The 19,705-nt window shown below is 54.3% G+C and overlaps 1 protein-coding gene across 4 annotated transcripts; it reads right to left on the bottom strand.

Annotated features, from left to right (window-relative positions):
- Positions 1-920: 920 nt before the first annotated feature.
- SLC27A4 (solute carrier family 27 member 4) lies at positions 921-19,434 on the bottom strand. 4 transcript variants are annotated; one of them, XM_050926861.1, is made up of 13 exons: positions 19,345-19,434; positions 12,033-12,199; positions 10,832-11,226; positions 8,642-8,800; positions 8,003-8,072; positions 7,770-7,861; positions 6,973-7,082; positions 6,088-6,297; positions 5,465-5,591; positions 4,663-4,800; positions 3,835-3,999; positions 2,836-2,982; positions 921-1,845 (listed from the first exon to the last, which is right to left on the bottom strand). In XM_050926861.1, the coding sequence occupies exons 1-13, from the start codon at positions 19,381-19,383 to the stop codon at positions 1,688-1,690; spliced, it is 1,977 nt and encodes a 658-aa protein (XP_050782818.1). In that variant the 5' UTR covers positions 19,384-19,434; the 3' UTR covers positions 921-1,687. The 4 variants fall into 4 exon arrangements, with proteins under 4 accessions (XP_050782818.1, XP_050782819.1, XP_050782821.1 ...); XM_050926862.1 differs by lacking the exon at positions 19,345-19,434 and adding an exon at positions 19,255-19,309; XM_050926864.1 differs by lacking the exon at positions 19,345-19,434 and having other exon boundaries at positions 12,122-12,200.
- Positions 19,435-19,705: the final 271 nt, after the last annotated feature.

Here is a 19,705-nt window from a genome sequence, read left to right as displayed (position 1 = left end):
TGGAGCTCGGCTGTTCTCAGTGGTAGCAGATAACAGAACAAGGAGCAATGGTCTCTGCAGGGGGGAGGTTTAGGTTGGATATTAGGAAAAACTTTCACTAGGAGGGGGAAGCACTGGAATGGATTACCTTGGGAGGTGGTGGAATCTCCTTCCTTAGAGGTTTTTAAGATCAGGCTTGACCAAGTCGTGGCTGGAATGATTTAGTTGGGGATTGGTCCTGCTTTGAGCAGGGGCTTGGACTAGATGACCTCCTGAAGTCCCTTCCACCCCAATATTCTATGATTCTAAGCATACCAAAGAAAGCAGATGCCTACCCTACTGTACTGATAGACAGATGGACATACAGAGACACTGTTCTCAGGACTCATTCTGCTACAGTGTAAACACAACATGTGCTTTTCCCTGAATAGATCTTTCCTGCTCTCTTATCCAGTCCCCCTATGGGATCTCTCAGACTGAGATGCGGCTAAGGGTGATGCACTTTGAACGAGAACAGATGGATTTTCCAAGATGCCAAGCACTGGCCCCCCCCGACAAGGTTTGCAGGTGCTCAACACCTCAGCAAGAAAATAAAAGCCATGTGATTAATGGCCTGGTCTTTACAATGGTGAGACACATGAAACACAGCCAGGTTGGCAGGTGCCACAACACCAGATCAGCAGCATTGTACCCCTCACCAGGGGCATAAACTCCAGCTGAGAGCAGCCCCAAGGAGGCTCAGTTCCACAAGGTCACAGCTCCAGTACCCTCCTGCTCCTGGACAGGTAGACCTGGGAACTGACAGCCTGTGGCCTTGTGCCCTAACCTCTGGAAGAGAAGAACCAGGCCCAGATGAAGGGGGATGTCCTCGTGTGAGGAAAAAAAAGAGAGAAGGATATTTTAGCAGCAGGATGCCCCCATCACCAGCACACAAACCTGAGGCAGATTAAAAAAAATTACAATAAATTAAGGCCAAAAAAAGAAGTATGATCATAAAAATAGAAAAATCATCCCCTGAAAAAAATGAGGCATGGCAGACACACTTGCCCTTCCCTCCTCTGAACCCAATATCCTCCCCCTTCTTTCCCTGGTATGCTCTCCGCCACCCCCTCAAAGTTGCAATGCTTCAACAGTGAACAGCAAAGAGGGCAATGTTTTTGGCCACAGCCAGCTGGTTGGTTGGTTCAGTGTGGACAGCAAAGCTCACTTCAGCTTAGCTGCTTTGAGGGAGGGCCAGGACCACATTGTCCTTGGGGGCCTGAGAGAGGCACTACTGCCATCAGCCCTTTTTGGACCCTGCAGTGTGAGCAGGACAGCAAAGGAGAGAAATAAACAACGGCAGGGAAATGGAGGCCCGTGGAAGGTGGGCGCCCCCCATCTCTGCCATCTTGGCCTGGCAAAGGTCCCATGCCCCTGATCTTTGCCATCTTGGCCTGGCAAAAGTCCCACATCCCTGGCCATAGATGAATATAAGACCTCATGCTCACAGCCCAGGGCGCCACCCTGGTATGAAGTAGAAAATAAAGCCGTAATGATTCTATACTTTGGTACATAACCTCCCGCCCCAGTCCACCAAACACAACCATCTGTGTCTGTAAAACTTATTAAATAAAGCTCGCGCCTGCCCTTCATGTCATCCTTTAACCCTTTCCTTCCTCGTTCTGACACAGCAGAGGGATCTGAGAGGCGACTTGCAGAGCCTCGCCCATTACAGCTTCTGTTGTCCTGACTGGATCCTCCTGAAGGCTTCCATGTCCAATGGGAGGTAGCAGCCTTGCCTGGAGTCCAGGAAGTACAGCCTGTCCTTCACCACGGTGGGGTCAAATCCATCCCTGCGCAGCTCCACCTTCTGGAACTTGTAGGTGCCTGGGGTGGAAGCAGCAAGGGGTTAGGGGCAGCGGTGGGGATGGAAGGTGGCCCGTAGACATCATGGTAGCTTCCCTATTCCTCCATTCCACCTTTTCAACAGGTGCTTCCCCTTTGGAAATCAAGCCTGCCATCCTCCACTGCCACTAGGAACACCCACAAGGAGGGAATCAGCCCATTCACCCCTTGTTGGATCCCACCCACAGCATGACTGAGACGGTACTAGCAGACATAACTCTTGCTAACCCGATTCTAGGGCTATGCCTCACCTTCAGGCGAGCCAGTTTGCATCAGGGATTGAATTTAGGGCCTCTCCATCTCAAAGTGTGAGTCTCTATTTACTGAGAACCCTCTGCTATGAGGCCCAGCCGCCCCTAGAGGAGGACAGAGCCCCACACTGAGTGAGCGTGCGTTTCACCAGCACTATTCTTCTGCAGCACCTTTCTCTCACCATGTGCTGCAAACCATGGCCCCCTTGGAAAGCTCACTGTGCATCCTCAGCCATCACCCCCCCATCCTCCCTGCTCGTGCTAGAGTGCCACTACCGACAGCCGAGTTTAAAGACACAGTCAGCCAGCCAGCGGGGCCAGGACATCCAAGAGCCAGGACCTGGCTCCCCACAGCTTTGCAAGGTGTGTGGTCACCAATGTACGCAGGCGTCAAACACCCAGGCGCCATCCCAGTGTACGGAGTGAAAAAGAAAAACAGACTTGCTAAAAAGCAAGACTTTCTAGTCCCTTTACACATCGAGAATTAAGCCGCCCTGGCCCACCTGCATCAGTCAGGACACCTCCATTTTAGAGGGGGAAGCCGCGGTATGGACGGGGAAGTGACCCACCTCTGGTCACACAGTGAATCAGTGACAGTCAGGAATAGACCCCTGACTTCAAGTCTCCCCTATTCCAGACAGGTCCTTTCTGGAAGTTAGGAGACCACTCCCGGCTTTTTGTCAATTCAAAAGGAAAGTGTCCCCAGCTGGGGCGGGCTCACTTGTCTTATGGACTTCTGGCAGCACTCGCAAGAAGACGGGCCGCGCGTACAAGGGCAGGGCCTTCTTCAGCTCATTGGCAAAGCTCTCCAGGTTGCAGGAATTCTTGGGGTCAGCAATGGCTGCCATCCCTGCCTTCCCCTCGGTGCCTGGAACACAGGACAGAAGGTGATGCACACAGCAGGAGGGGGCCGGTGCAATCATTCACTCACAGACATACACACACACCCCAGCCGGGGAGCAGCTTCAGCAAGCTCGGTGCTCCAGCCGGCCCTGGACACAGCTTGCCAGGCCTGCAGCAATATGCCTAAGACTAGACACAACACAGCTGCAGAAACCCACAACAAGGCAGATAATCCAGAGGGCTCTGGAATGCCAGGCTGTTAGCAATGTGTTTAAGAGGCAGAGGCAACACACACACACAGCCCCAAGGCTCAGCTTAAATAATGCATCAGCGACACAGTCTCCATCCTTCAGCACCACATACGTACAACTCAACCCCCAACACTGACCCCCTTGCCAGCGTCTCCGGCATCAGCCCCTGATTGAACACACATCCAGGAAAGCCCCAATCTCTCAGCACTGCTGCGACGGCTTTGGCTGGACGCCGTTGCCCTACAAGCCAAGATACCAGTGATACCCAGTGGCCACCTCATCCCATTAGAGCTGCCTTTGGCTGAATTAACTCCAGAGGTTAGTGAGAATGGGGTTGGCTCTGCCCTTCACCTTGTGTTGTCATTTACACCCAGGCAAACCAGATTGACTGGAAACTCTCACCTACAGTGTTTCATGCACCCACGGCCTAAAGATGGGAGGTTCTGCATCCCAGTCCTGACCTCTCCTCCTCCCTCTCCCATGCAGCAGGATAAACATAGAGACTCACAGGATGGAGACCAGGGCCCAGGCACCAAGTGCCAAAGGGATGAAGGCCTATCACCCCCAAACTTAGGACAAAGGAAAGCTGGCAAGAGCAGAGGGCAGCTCCCCTCAGCCCTGGTTACCTGGCACCTCCACCCCGTAGACGACAACGTCTGTCATGTGGAGGATGCGGCTCAGAGTCCCTTCCACCTCTGTCGTGGAGACATTCTCACCCTTCCAACGGAAGGTGTCCCCAGTGCGGTCCCGGAAGTACATGTAGCCGTATTCATCCATCATCAGCACGTCTCCTGGGGGAGTCAGAGGAAGTCAGAGGAGCCTACAGGCTCCCAGGGTCGGAGTCACCATAACACTCTGCTCTTCTAGAGTGCCCTCCAGCCAGGCCTCACTATCCCCCAGCCTGAGACAGCTCATGATTGTTAGCGCCATTCAACAGCTGGGGACTGGGGCCACAGAGAGGGGAAGTGACCTGCCCGCCAGGAGTCATGGGCAGAGCTGGGATTAGAACCCAGGAGTCCTGGCTCTTGGGCCGCGTGGAGCAGTGGAAGGAAGCATGATCAAGTAGTTAAAGCAACAACCTGGGCTTAACAATATATCAAGACCGTGCCACTGGATTCATTGGGTCACCCTGGACAAATCACTTCCCCTCAGGGTCTCAAAAGGATAAACTATCCTGCCCCAGTTCTTGGGTCACGGAGCGCAGTTGGGATTCTTAATTCCTGTTTGCAAAGTGGTTAGAGGGGGCAGATGGGAGGCTCTGGAAGGGTAAATGTGATTGAGTGAGATCGCCAGGTATGGATGGGGACAGCGAGCAGAGGATTAACCAAAGGCCTTGCTGGGACTAGCAAGGCGACCCTGGAGACCAAGTGAACCTGGAGACCAAGTGAACCTGTCAGTGTCAACCCCCTTCTCTCAGAGCGCACCCTCTGCAGCTAGGGAATAAAGGCCCTCACCAGTAAGATACGTCGAGTCCCCTTTGGTGAACACGTCATGGGCGATTTTCTTGCTGGTGGCTGACTGGTTCAGGTACCCGTCGAAGTGCAGCAGAGGGTCACTCTGAATGATGCGTCCTACCAGCTGTCCTGGCTCCCCTGTGGGCAGAGAGAGTGAGGGATATGCTCAGTCCCAGCCATTCTGCTCTATCAGAGACAACAATACACAGAGATTGCCGGCTCCACTCGGCGTGCACGTGCACTGTCTCTGTGGGAGGAGGAGGAGATGCTTTAGGGAGGACACGGGGGCTCTACTGTACAAACATCTCCTAGCGCACCAGTGTCCAGTTTACCTCAGCAACCTTCCCCCATACTGTCCTCCCAATGGAGATCAACCCTGACCCAATGGGACCTCTGACTGAGCTCCTCTCTCTGCCTTGTCTCCATGGCCCATGCAGTCCCTGGACTCTCTGCTGAAACTGTCCCCAGGATGGCCATGGAGTGCCAGCTGTGATAGTGATAGCAGCAACATGGGAACTGGGCTGAGAACCATCACACTCAGTTCACACCTGACACCCAACATCCGTGGGTTGGTAACCATGTCCAGTCACTACTGAACTGGAGTCCTGGAGGTGCAGAGAGCCACCAAAAGGGGGCACAGTTTCCAATGACAGCAGAGGATGCTCCTGGATGCTTGTCAGAACGGAGACTCCTGCGCAGCTAATCACAAATCAGGTCTCTAGTTCAGGTCTCATGCAAAGTGGGACAGAGGGACGGACCAATAGACAGAGGCAGCTCCCCACATCGCACCAGCCCCCTTCACCTGGTTTACAAGGGATGCAGAGTCCATCCGGCCCACGGATCAGCTCCATGGTGTCTTCGTCCACCCTCACCAAGGTGACAGGGTAAATCCCAGGCAGGATCCTGCTGTTGAAGCCACAGGAACCAACCTGGAAACGAGAGAACGCAGAGACATAGCCCGATGGCAGCTGGAAGTGTCTCTGCCCTCACCCTCACTTCCCTCCTATCGCCCCAGCTGCCAGCCCAAGGGGTCGCCCAGGACATACGGGAGCTAACCCACCCCAGAGACCAGACACACACTGCTGCCTTCCCAAGGTCACTGAGGGCTCCCTGCCAATGTCAGTGCAGGGGCCTCACACCTGTCCCACAGAGGGATGCTTACCCAGCTCAGTCCTCTCCCGGGATCAGAAGGGGTGTTTCCTGACATCCCCTCCCAAGTCTGCTCCATTCCCAGCCCCTCACCATGGCCTATTCTGCCAGCTCTCTGAGCCCATGAACCACCCAACCAGGAGCATCGAGGCCATGTGTCTGCACGAGACATCACGGTCACACTCGGCAGCTGGGGGGAGGGAGGACCGGGCTGCAGTGAGTGGGCAGACGCCACAGCGGCTGGCAGAAGGACATAGGCAGCAGACAGGGCCGTACGTTGTTGTCGAAGTTGCCCAGGCTGCAGTTGCACTCGGTGGCACCGTAGAACTCGGCGACTTGGGGAATCCCGAAGCGGGAGATGAATTCCTTCCAGATGGACATCCGCAGCCCGTTCCCAAGGGCCATGCGCACACGGTGCTGCCGCTCCAGCTCCTGGGACGGCTGGTTCAGGAGGTAGCGGCAGATCTCCCCGATGTACTGGACAATCTGCGGAGGGGAAGGGAGACATGGCACACTGTGCCCTTCCACAGCACCCTCCACCCAGGGACCGCAGAGTACTTGAGCAGTGTCAACCCTGACGAGCCCCCAGGAGCCAGGCGAGTGTTAACAGCCCCGTTATACAGATAGGAGGGACAGTCGGGGAAGAGACTTGCCCAAGGTCACCCAGTGAGTCAGTACAGAGCCAAGAATGGAACCCAAGAGTCCTGTTGCCACTTCTGTGCCTCCTCCTAGCGGGCTGCCTCCTCGTAAGATGGAATAACCAGTCTGGCATTCCCTGTTTTGCTTGCAAGAGGCAACAGCCTGGCTGCCCTCCGGAGCATGATACAATAAAGAGCAGGAGCAAGGAAAAGTCATGGAACTACTTGGTTTGTAAGCACCTTGCAGCAGGGACCAGCTTTTGTTCTGTTTGTACAGCACCTAGCACAGCAGGGGCCTGGTCTGTGACTGAGGCGAAAGCGATTGTCCCTCATCAGACTCAGCTGCAGTGACAGTCATCTCCATAGGAAACAGCTAGCCAAAGCCTCGGTTTAAAGACATCCAAGGGCCCCGCTGCCAACTCCCAGGATTCTCAGCAAGCTGCTGAATCTTGGGGTTCCTCGGCCAGCTCTTCCTCTTGTGCCCCCCCGCCACCGTGAGGCCCCTGCACTCGCACTGCCTCACCGTGCAGTTGTACTTCACACAGTCATCCCAGAAGTGAGAGGCTGAGAACTTTTTGCGGATCACCACAGTCATCCCCTGGAGGAGGCACTGGCCAATCCCGACAATGTTACCTGGGTGAGAGGGAAGCACAGGGGAAACCATTAACCTCCAGTCTCTTGGGAGAGGGTGGCTGATCCCAAAAATGGGACAGGCTGGCTTGGGAACATGGAGCCTTTCACCTCGAGGCTTCTGGTTTGAATCCAGCCCAGGATCCAGTAGGGACCAGAAGGTATCTCCATCCCGGGGCTGTTTGATGGAGCTGGAGGGAGTCAGGTAGGTTCTTAGTGGGAGGTGCCCATTTCCCAAAGTCACCATCACTAGTGGTGCTAATGGGCCCCCTCAATACCCTCACTTAGGTCTCTAAGCACCTTACAGAGGAAGGTGTGCATCATTGCCTCAGTTTCCCCATATATAAAATGGGGTAAAGTGACTTGCCCAAGGTCACCCAGGGACCCAGTGACAAGCCAGAAACAGATCCCAGGGGTCTGTACTATCAGCTTCCTGATCTAACCATTAGCTGCCTTGTCCTGGGCGCCCAGTACTGCAAAGTGGCTACCATGGACCTTGGGAAGACCCCAGTCCTTCACACTGATCCAGTGGGGACACATGGGAGAGCCCCTCCTCAGCACACAGCAGCTGGCAGTATGTTACACCAGTCACTGCAGCAGCCCCCGGACTATGAGTCTGTCGACGTCACAGGTGAGGAAATGGGCAACAGAGGCTTGGGCAGGGAGACGCGTGAGCAGGGGCTCGGATACCTGCCGCATGGTAGAGAGGGAGGCAGTCGTACATCACATCATCTGGCCTCATGCGGAATCCGTAATACACCAGGGATGCCATGCGGTAGTACCTGGGGCAGGAGAAGTGGGTGCATCAGTAGCCATGCCAGAGCAACAGCCCAGCAGAGCCCTCCACTGCTAGCAGGGTCCAGATCCCACCCCCATTCCCCTTGCACCCAGCAGTGGCCTGCCCCTGCACAGCCCCCCTTTACCTGCAATTGACCACGATGGCTGCCTTGGGCATCCCCGTCGTGCCAGAGGTGTAGATGTAGAAGAGTTTATCTGGAGGGCAGGTAGGGAAGGCAGAGAGAGGATTCAGCATCACAGCAGCATCTCACAACCCCTCTTTCCCGAGGAGCCAGAAGGGCCAGCATGCTGGATGAAGCCAGGTAACTGAACACGCACTCGCTCCCAGCCCATTGGCTGTGGCCACCCCACCTCGGGCTGCCATCAAGTCCACTCGCCCAAGCTGGCCTCACTATTTGCACAGCACCAAGAGCATGCCAGGATCTTCGCTAAGATAAGCAGGTTCAGGCTGAGACATACTCCAGTGGGAGACATCCAAAGAGGGCAGAGCACGGTAGCTCAGCTCAGCCTGGCTTGCACAACAGCAGGCTAGCATTGAGCAACAGCTTCCCAGAGCGTAGTGCAGAAGAGTCACACATCAGCAGACTGGGGAGTTGCACACGCTCCATCTCTCTGCCACTTACATGGATGTGGCTGGATTTGTTTCACCCCAGCTGTTTGCGCCCTGAGATTATTCATTGCTGGATGACACATGGGAATAGCACAAAGACCCAGAGGCACAATAACCCACCCTCCCTCTCTACACCTCGTAATGTGGGACATACCTAGGAAACCTTTCTTCGAGGGGCTTGGCAGGTGCCGAGGAGCCATCTCCAGCAAGGGGTCCAGGTGTTCTGTGCCTGGGGGTGCAGATTCTGGATTCCACTCTCCGGAGCAGAAGAGACGAACAGATTTCCCCAGGGAGGGCTGTACCTCCTGCATAGCTGGGAGGGAAGGAGAGCATGACACAGGAGCTCTGAGAAAGGACATCTACGAGACATTGAGATCCAGGAGCACTGAGAGAGGGGTGGGAAGGTTTACAAAGCTAACTCCCCCATACACTTGTACAAGCCGACATTATATCCATAGCCTGCTCCAGCCCAGGGCTCTCTTCTCCTCAGCCTGAGGGCAACTGGCTCAGGAACTTGCTTCACCCAGGCTGCTTCAGGCTACAGTCTAGAGCAGCGACACTTGGACTCTTCAGAGCACTTTCAGGCAGTCTGTGAAACTTTCAGGCAGTCCCAGCACAATAGGAAGGCACCTGTCAGTCTCCAAACCTGGACAGTCCTTACTGGCCACAGCCCAGGACCATTTTAGTCCTATTAAAAAAAGAACATCAGAAACTCTCATTCCCTTCTCTGCCCCCAGCCAGGTGCCTCTCAGGTGTGAATTCAACACCGATGAGGTTTGCGGGCGTTGGTGGACAAAGGCCAGGAGTGCTGGACCTAGTGACACTGGGGGTGTGGCAACACTCCCTGGCTTGGAGCAATAATAGAGGCATGCCGGCCTCCCTCAGACAGTTCTGGCAATGGCTTTCAGCACCCCCACCTTAAAATTGTTCCAGCGCCCTGACAAAGGCACAAGAAGATGAGGCCGAACTGCAGCGTGACCTGGAGAGATCTGGGCACGGGGGCTGCAGGCGACCAGGGGAGAATCACTCCTAACAAACGTAAAGTCCTGCCCCTGGGAGAAGAGACAGACTGCACCGACATGCGATGGGGGAGGTCACTCAGCAGCCACAGCTAACCCCATAATGACAGCTTGCTTTCATCTGGTGCCCTGATTTGACTCACTCGTGTGACCAAATGCCAGAGCTGTGATGGTGAAGCCATCAAGTGACAGGGAAGTGTTCACAAGAGGAACTCAATGGAAGTAGTGGACCTCTGTTTATCCACAGTATAGGCAGGGCCTCAGCCCTATGCCGGAGGGACCAACCGTTAGGCAAAGAGAAGTCAGTCTCTATTGTCTATTTGGTACTGGGTCCCTCTGCTAAGGGAGAACCAATAAGGATCAGTGGGGTGATGATTTAGGTGACACTTGCCCATTGGGGACAGGGCTGAGACCCAGCAAACTCATTTCACAAGGTGGCCAAATAGCTCTCAGGGCCTGCTTTACACTGGCATAACTGCATTACAGAGGTGAATGAGGCCCTCAGTCACTATGAACCAGGGCTGGATTTGAACCAGCAGCCTGAAGTGACAGTGACAGTGACTCATCTCCTGAACCAACTACTATATTTTCTGAGATTTGTTTTAAATATCCCCAGGGCTGGAGCTTCCTTCTGGAGGCTGCTCCACAACCTAACAGTGGTCCCTCAGCCACTGATATTCAGCCTAAGTTTTCCCAACTGCCTTAGTTATTATATTCTAGCCCCTTGGTTCCTTCTAGACAATGACTCTCCTTCCTGGGCATTTACACGGCTCAGATCTTGGCAGGTGTTTCCCTGATCCCATGGAGTCATCACAAAGGTGCTGGCGTCCGGTGCAAAGCCCCAGCTGGCTGTGGGGCTGCCAGAAAGGTGCTTGTTTTCATGGTGGCAAACCGCCCCCAGTTGATACCCTGGCATTACAGACCCTGGCTCAGCAGATTTCACAGCAGTGTCACATTACAATTCTTGACTCCCTACCTACCCCACTGGGTGGCGTCCGGTGACACCTACACTCCACTAAGCCAAAATGCACCCCCAACTCTCATGCATGCTCCTCAAGGGCCAGCTCTGGCTCACCCCCCAGCAACAGAGCCGGGGGTCTCATGCCAGCAGCCGTCCTGGAATCACCCCCACTCACCCCCCTACAGCAGCTCAGAGACCCACCCCAGGAGAGACAGCCACGGCTACTCTTACCACCGGGCCAGACTAGCCAGCAAAGATGGGGGGGGGGGGGGAAGAGAAGGAGCCTCCCAGCACTGTGCTCTTTCCAACGACTTTGCCACCTCCAAGCACACATCTGGGGACACGACTGACTGACTCCTCTTACCTTCCATCATCTCAGCCCCGAACACCACGGCCTTGGAGTTGGAGATGTTGATGCAGTGCAGCAGGGCCTCCATGCGCAGGTGGGAGTTCACGAGCGCTGCCTCCACCCCAATCTTGGCCATCCCCAGCCAGAGACCCACATACTGGTTGCGGGATTCCATGAACAAGGCCACAACGTCGCCGGAGCGGAAGCCCTGCTCATACAGGTAGTTGGCCACCTGGCTGGAGTACTCATCCAGTTGGCGGAAGGTCCAGCTTTCGCCCGTTCCCTGGGAGATCAGCGCCGTCTTCTCTGGGTGCTTGCGGACCGTTTTCTGGAAGATCTTGGGGATGGTGTTTTTCCCTCTCAAGTGCCGCCACACCTGCCACTTCACCCTCATCAGGACTAGCCCCGTGCTGCCAACCAAACAGGACAGAAGATTCTCTGCACTGATCCACATGGAGGCCATGCAACCAGACCCAGCTTAGACTGTGGGTCTCCCTCCCATTGCTCAGGGGGAACAGGGGATCGGCGTGTGGAGCTTTCCAGAGAGACCCTTTATAACCAGAAACAGATTACATCCAAGAAGCAGGGAAGGGGATAGAACCCAGCCTCTTCCTCTCAAAGAGAATTACAAATGCTCCTCCCCAACCTCCAGATGAGCTAAAGGAACAGCCCTGCCACCTCGGGGCAGCAGATATTGTGCAACAGGCCACAGGGCACCTGTTCCCTCCGAGCCATGCCCCCACGACTCCGCGCTAGAAGCCAGCTCGTCCTTGATCCTGGTACATTCTTTGCATCTCCTTGGCCCCAGCTCAGAGAGCCAGGTCCAGAGTGCAGACACCTTACTGCCAAGTCAACATTTTTAGGGACCGAGGGAAGTCCAAGGTCAGAGACAGTCGCCGGGACCTCAGCTGCAATCATATCTCGGAGAGACTCAGCCAGAGATTTCAGAGAGATCTCAGGTCCCAAGAGCAACTCTCTCCCACGCCTGGCAGGGGCCGTATTCCTCACTGAGCTGCCTGAGTAACCTCAGCATGGGGCTGAGGTGTAGGCAAGAGGCTAGCAGTCAGAGCTCTCCCCTCTCATCCCTGCATTGCCCCAGCCACAGCAGGATTCTTCCCTCATCTTGGCAGCCCCAGCTCCCCCTACCCGGTCCCGCGCTGGGGGTTACCTTAATGCAAACAGGACAGAGAGGGCAGTTTCCAGCGAGGACACTTACGTGACGTCCCTCCTTATTGTCTTGAAGACGATGCGCAGGAATTTCCACCCCCCGGAGCCCAAGTAGAATATGAAGAGGGCAGGGATCACCTGGACCCAGGAGAGCCTCAGGACCAGCCTGAAGAGCACAAAGAGCGCGGTGAGGAAAGCCAGCCGCAACATCTTGGCCTGTGGGGGAGAGACAGTGGAGATCAGTCACTGGTTTTAACTCTGATGCTTCCCAAGGGAGCCCCAAGGCAGACGCCAACCTGAAGTAGGAGTGACAAAGAAAGTGCAATTTCCCTGCATTGGGAGGTGTCAAGGTGGGAATGGGGAGGGCAACATGGGCTAAATCCTGCTCCCCTTACGCAGGCCATGCAAAGCAGTAAGGCAAGCGGGATTGAACCCCTGCGTGGCACCCCGTTGTGCTTCCCTGTAAACTGACTGGGAGCAGCAGATGCTACCAATAGGCACCGTCTGAAACCACTGCTGGTGCGTCTCGTGGCCTCTGGCTGGGCCTGCACTTCGCCGTGTACCCCGGAGCACAGCTCACCAGGGTGGTGTAGATTGTGCTCCGTCTGCTGGTTTGATAAGAGCCAATGGTGTCTAACCCTGCTCACAGCAGGTTGATCACAAGCAGGTGTCTCCCGGGACGGAGACCATAACCTCAGCAAACTACCACAAGCATGAACTAGAATCATCATGAAATACCCGGGGGAAGCATGGGATACAGGGTGGAACTGGGAGGACGGCAGGATAAGAACCAGGGAATGAGCCAGGAAGATTTCTGTTCCACAGCACCATATGTTAAACCCAGTGGGCCAAACCCCCACTGGTGTAAATCAATGTAACACCATTCACATCAGAGACACCCTGCAGTCAAGCCAGTGGAGCTATGCTGATTTACACCTGCCAGAGATGTGGCCCTTCACATTTGGGGAACTGAAGATGGGGACTAATCTGACAGATACTGAGATAGCAGAGAGGTGTGTGCCAGTAGCTGGAGCACAAGACTGGGAAACAGAGGCCTAATCCCAGTTCCGGCACAGACTCTCTCTGTGGCCTTGGACAAGTTACGCCACTTAATTGCCTCAGTTTCCCCAAGGTGTAAAATGGGGTAATACACATAGGACCATTGTGCAATTGTCAGACAGTGGCAGGAAAGCAATGCACCAGTGACAAGTAAGTTTCAAATCTACAGACCCAGGAAAACTCAGCATCAGCCTCCAATTTATACTGAGGCTCCTCCTTTCGCTTTACTCCAATTCTGCCATGACCGAAATGGATTCGACTCTCCGGCCGTGCCCTGGCAAATTGTTGATTCAATGAGGCTAGCTCCTCCTGCACCCCACGCTCCGGCTCTAAATGCTAGACCACATGGCCTACTAAGCATTTCAGCTTTGCATGCTCCTTTGACAGGACTTAAAAAAAACCCAACACACACAACAGGAACTAGGACAGAAAACAGGATCTAAGTTTTTTGAGCTCCGTAAGGGTTTGCAGGTTTTCATATGATCACGACACTTCCTAGCTGAGCCGCAGCCAGAGCTGATCTAGAAAGCGGAGCCCAGGTAACGTGGTCACAGATGGGCTCCTGGAACAGATCGGACCTGTCTCCCAGATGTGCACCACCAGGGGGCAGCACAGCTGTGACCAGGGTTAGGGGGGTTGCATAGGCATAGCCTTCACGCCTTCCTCCCAATGGGCACAGGGCAATTCCAGTGATCAACCTCAAGCACACACTGCTAGACACTCTCCCCTACAGACTCGGTCAGCTGTGACTCTGCTCCTGCATTTCCACCTTCCCATCCCCATAGCGGCAGCCAGACAAGATGGGGTGGCCACCCCTGTGGGCTGACACTTTTGCTGGCAGTGGCGCAGAAAGGCAGCAACCTATAGAGGGATCCTTCCACGTAGCAGCTGCGCATCAAGAGGGGAAGACAATCACAGGCTAATCTCCCATGCCGGCAGCTCAAGGCCCCACAGATAAGGCTGGTCCTTCCTGACACAGGATGAAAGGGAAGGAAATTAACACAATTTCCTATTCATTCCTGCGGATTTAACGTTTCTGGACTGGCAAACTCCTTGGTCCCACAGCGATTAGGGCAGCAGGGGATCCCCTCACAATTACAAGCTCTGGCCAGGAACCTTTCAGTTCTCTGGTCCCCGGGTGAAGTCTTGGGAAGATGGGGTGCTCTGTGCCGTCATCCCCTGGGATTCCCCAGACAAACATGGGAGCGTGGCTGGTTTTGAGCTGACTGAAGGACCCATCTCTTTGGCATCACACACTTCTCTCTCTCTCCTCCAAGGTTAGCTACAGCAGTGCTGAGGGCCACAGAGAATATCTTGCTTATTGCAGACAGGCTGCTAATGCAGGAATCTAACCCAGGGGATGTGTGCCCTGATGCACATCTGAGGAGCCAATAAAATGATGACGCAGTGGGGCGCCCTGGTTGCTGAGTGGATTCTCTAGGAGCTCCTATAACACCCGTACATTATCATGGACTCAGATTTCCTGGGAATGTTGTGTGCAATCCCTTCCCCAGTTCAAAGATCTCAGACTCTCCCAAACTTCCAGCCCTGCCTGCTCCATATTAACATCCATCAAGCTCTCTCCTTACCTCCCTCCTCCTGAAAGCTCCCAAGCACACACCCATTCCCTGAAACACTAGGCCTGGAATGACCTCTCCTCTTATGCCTTCCACCTGGGCAGAGACCTGCTCCTGGTTTGGTACATTGTGTTGTGATATAGTGGTTCTGTCGGGGGAAGGGCTGGGGAAGCAGAGCGGGGCTCTGTTCCTGGTTCTTCCACTGAACCTCCCTGTGCTTGGGTTCCCTGGTCTGTAATCACAGATGGCTACAATAATAAGGTAGGTGGGTATTTGTATTACAGAAGTTCTGAGAGGCCCCAGTCAGGGCCCGGGCCCTATTGCGCTTGGTGCTGTACAAACATTTGTGCTTATTTGGGGGGAAAGCATTATTCACTGCAGCTCATCTAAGCCCCACTCCTGCAAGCTGCTCCATCTGTGGGGAAAGCCCTGTACTCACAAGGGGCTCTACTGACTACAAAGGAACTCCATGCAGGGGTCTGACCATGTAGATTTCACTGCAGGATTGGGGAACTTTCCCTGAGCCATAGTTAACCTCTTTCCATGGGTATCAGACTCACAAACCTCCTACAAACACCAGCATTTAATGCAGATCACAGTGCTGCTATGGGCACCCTGCTCAAAGCACCAAGTCTGTCTGTCCCTCTCCAGCCATTTCCACATGTTTTCTGAGGCATTTGGTGTTGCACCGCCAAGCACTCCCAATTTCACAGGGGAGATGGAGCTGGACACACACTTAACCAAGTCACTCCACATACCTGCAGAAGGGAGAGTCAGATCATCAGATACAGAAGTGCTGGGATTGCAGGCTGCACTCAGCTAGGAGCTGAGTCCCACTCCCTGGAACCTCCTCAGGGCATCCCAGAAATCTCACAAAGCATCAAGGTGCAGGAGTTGCTCCCAAGAAGACAGGCAGTGATGTTGGGCCTGTGCCCATTTCTGCTCCTTCCTGGCATAAAGCAGGGACCTAGGAGGCTTTGCTCAAACCAGGTCTTTATCTCCCACTTGATTTTTACATTAGGAATTCAGAGCTTGTCTGGCTGCACCGGCACAAGGAAAATTAGGGCCCGTAACTCACTCGCTGCAGGGGACAGTTCTGTGATGGTGATTTACTGCTCCTAGTTTTCCTAGTGCAGATGAGACCTGTGGAGACTGGAGAACCAGTGAGATATCAGCCCAGGAGCCAAGCATCCAGGAGAGGTGGATAGTTAGCCAGCCAGATTCCAACTCTTTCCTGATAGCTTGCTTTTGTGAATACTTATTTAGCTGTAGCGCTCCATGAGAGACCTATTCCCCCCCCCCCCATTAGGGGTGAGAGGTCCCAGGTAATATCCTCAGAGCTCCCCCAGCAAAAGCAGGACAAGCCAGGCTTGGTGGTCCTGATATTTCTACAGGGAAAAACAATGGGATTGTGGACCACTGAGGGCCACCCAAAGATGGAGATGGTTACCACTATGCAAGGTGCCTGCAACCGCCTCCTTTTGGGGGGATGACCAGGCAGCCACCAATGCCCCAAAAGTAAGCAGTGCTGGCTAGGGAGGGGACACACCTAGGACTGGGGGAGTATGTGGATTCACCATATGACCTCCCTGGAGAACCTGCCCTCCACAGTAAGGAAGTCATGCAAACAGCTCCTCCCTTCCCCAGCGATGTACGTGTGTGTCAATGAAGCCTCACTATTCTGGAGTGATTCCAGCTTCCATGGGCTGTCTTGCCTAGCACAGGAACAATGCTCCAACATCAAAGGAGATCTGAGCAGGATCTTGTATCCTGCTGGACTTCATTTCAGCACCCAGCCAGAAAAGGCACAATCCAATTGTCTGTGAGAGTGTGGCCAGATTCCTAGGAGAGCCCACAACCCAGCCTACCTCTTAGTTCTCATCCACGGTTGTGCCAATCTTTCCTTCCAAACTCTTCTGTCACACAGTGGTCCCCTGAAAGTCTTTTCCAGCCTCAGTAACAGACCACCACCTCCACTTCAGGTGTTCTGAACCACCAGCAGGCTTGATTATAGCCCATCAGCAAGCCACCTCCTTGAGTGTTATTTACATGCTATTTATGATGAGTAGCCAGCTTCCCTCTGCCTGCCTCTGAGGAAGAGTACAGTGTTAGTACCATCCCACCCACCTGTCTTCAGGCTCCCTACTCTCTTCCTTGACACATCCTTCCTGTCTGTTCCTATAGTCCCAGCTGCTGGGGTTACTTCCACCCAATTAGCCCCTCAGACAGTTAATTGGCCTGCCAACTGCCTGTCTTTCAGTCAGGTCCCAAGTAATGTATACTGGTGAGGATGTGAGTGACAGGGTACAGAGTCAATACCTGACTCCACACTTCCTGTTACACCTTCCTTCTCTGCCCTTCTCCCATCAGCATCAGCCATGCCAGCACTCTTCCCATCACTCCAACTTGCATCAGTGCTAGCTAGCTCTGGTTCCTCTTTTTCCTCCTCCCCCAGCACCTAAACCCTCACCAAATCCTGCTGCCTCTTTCTTTACAATAGCTCCAAAAATCCACCCCTTCCTCTCTACCCAGAGGACAGCCTATCCTCTGGGAACTTCAGTTACAAGCACTTCCTATGCCACGCCACACCAGCTAAAGTACAACTGCTAAGACTACTGTTCTAGCCATGTCTTCCCCATTCTTTAACCTCTCCACTGACTTCCATTCTTTTACTGCATTTTACTACTTCTCTTCTTTTCCGTAGCTCTCCGTGGTTCCACCCAATGCCCATCTCTCTCATGCCATCTCTTCCAGCGTTCCCTTCTGCTTTCTCTCCTACACCTACAGCAGGTATCATGCGTCCTATTAAACCCTCCTGACAGGGGCAGCAGGTTCACAAATAAATAATATACAGATGCAGAGACCCTTTTACTAGGAGTGTGGTGAAGCACTGGAATGGGTTACCTAGGGAGGTGGTGGAATCTCCTTCTTTAGAGGTTTTTAAGGTCAGGCTTGACAAAGCCCTGGCTGGGATGATTTAGTTTGGGATTGGTCCTGCTTTGAGCAGAAGGTTGGACTAGATACCTCCTGAGGTCTCTTCCAACCCTGATATTCTAGGATTCTTTCACCTGAGGATCTCAAAGTTCTTTCCAGGTCCAATAAACCCCATGGTCCCACTATTTCCTCTGAAACAGACATTATCCCCCAAAGCAGGCTGAGCAAGGCCAGGAACACAAAAACCCTCAGCCTGCAAGCTTCAGAGAACTGGAGAAAGTTTGGGCAAGACTCAGCGCTGATGTCAGCAGGGGCAACTCCAGAGACGGCAACGAATGCTGGTGTGGCCAGTGTATTTGGACATCTCTCTGCCGAACCTAACTTAAAGGGGCCAGTTTGCAGATATGTTACACCAGCTCTCAACTGAGCCTCCTGTTCTTATCTACATTGTTTCCGTTCCTTTGGGATAATGGTATCAATCAAATCTCTTACATTACCCAACCAAGTGCAAGGGTCACTAGCAGAGATGATTGAGCTTAACCGGGCCTGCCAGGCAGATGCACTATGTTAAAGAAAGATGCAGAGGGTCAGTGATTCACTTTTCTCTGATATGAAGAACTTAAGGGGGAGGGAGTGGAAATCCGTGGCAGTGTACAAGGAAGACCTTCATGGTCTACCAGACAGGGACAGGATGTGACCCATGAGCATCAGAGAGATACAACTAACAACGCTCAAGAAACTTTTTTTTTTTTTTGGCAACTAACCAAAGGTGCTTCCAGGCAAAGAGCTTGCCTTCCAATTGGAACACAGAGAGCCCAGCACACTTTTGGAAATGCTGTTGACAACAGCAATATACTCCAGGCCCCATTTCATGCTACCAAGAAAGCATCTCTTGAATTTAGGTGACACAGAGGTTAAACTAAGAATACAATGCATTACCCAGGCTTTTGTCCCCCTTTTGGTCACTGCACTGTTTGGAGACTCCAACCAGGGTTTGCCATCAAACCCTGCACCTCCTGCCGGTTTCTTTCAGAAAGAGGCTGTACTACATTCCTATCCAGCTGGGATACACACAGTTTGCCAGGCGGTCACAGTCGGAACCCTCACACCACCACCTGACTCGATTTAAATGGTCCATTGCAGCAGGTGGATCTTCTATCCAAGGGCAAGTTTGCAGAGTGAAAGGGAAAGAAAGCTGCAGTCTCTCTTTTCAACCATTGACACTGGGGGCTAAAAGCAAAAAGGGGGACCACAGTCCTGTAGCCAAAGAGAGGTGACAGCGATTTCCCATTCCCTTCCAGCATCCCCACCCAGCACCACCCATAAGCCAATCTGCTCAGTCACGGCAGGGAGCCTAAACCCCCATTTCTGGGGGCGATGCCTCCCCCAGCAAACAATGGCTCCCCCCACGCGCTTCCCCCTTTCCCAGCAGCCTCTCCCCACAGAAAGACACACACAGCGAAGGGCAGCAGTGGGTTTCTACCCGCCCACCTGGAGCCGGGCAGGGGATCTCTGCGGGGAGACCCACCCAACCAGGGGAGGAACAGGTCACCCAACAAGCCTCCTTCCATCTCTGCCCACAGCGGCAGCGAGGGCTCCTGCCCCGCCCCATGCCCCAGGCTGGGGATGAGCCGCCCAGGGGGACAGACTGGGGCGCTGCATGGGGGCGCCTGACCCACAGCTCCCCCCCCCCCCACTTACCCCTTGGCCCGACAGGCCTCTTGGCTCCCCACGCGGACCCCGCGCCGCGGCGGCTCCCGACTCGCCCGCCAGCGACTGTCAGCCCCGCACCTGCCCGCGCCCGGCGGTCAGAGGCTGCGCCTCCCGCATGGCTGCCGAAGGGGCCGAGCCGGGCGCCCGGCTGCTTCCTGCCGCCGCCGCGTCCACCTGCGCCGCCCTCCCCCTACGCCCGGAGGAACCTGCCGCTGCAGCAATGCGGGAGGGGAGCAGCTGGGGGGGGGGGGGCTGGGAGCCGCGCGGCATGCTGGGACTTGTAGTTCTCTTGTCCACATCCTACACGTGGTCTCCCGCTGGGAGCAGAGGGCGCTTCACTCGCCTTTTTCTACTTTCCGGGCATTGTTCTCCCCGCTCCCCCCCTGCAGCCGGTTCCCACCCCCCAGCACCCCCCCCACGGGTAGATCTGAGTTAATTG

The sequence above is a fragment of the Gopherus flavomarginatus genome, chromosome 17, assembly GCF_025201925.1.
Source record: "Gopherus flavomarginatus isolate rGopFla2 chromosome 17, rGopFla2.mat.asm, whole genome shotgun sequence".
Classification (NCBI taxonomy): domain Eukaryota; kingdom Metazoa; phylum Chordata; order Testudines; family Testudinidae; genus Gopherus; species Gopherus flavomarginatus.
This window is presented reverse-complemented; position numbering and strand designations above follow the sequence as displayed.

Excerpts from the sequence above, each read along its gene's own strand:
- SLC27A4 (XM_050926861.1), bottom strand. The coding sequence starts at position 19,383 with ATGCGGGAGGCGCAGCCTCTGACCGCCGGGCGCGGGCAG. Across the intron at positions 8,073-8,641 it reads CTCGAAGAAAGGTTTCCTAG|ATAAACTCTTCTACATCTAC; the intron begins GTATGTCCCACA and ends CCTGCCCTCCAG. Across the intron at positions 5,592-6,087 it reads TGGGCAACTTCGACAACAAC|GTTGGTTCCTGTGGCTTCAA; the intron begins GTACGGCCCTGT and ends TCTCGTTTCCAG.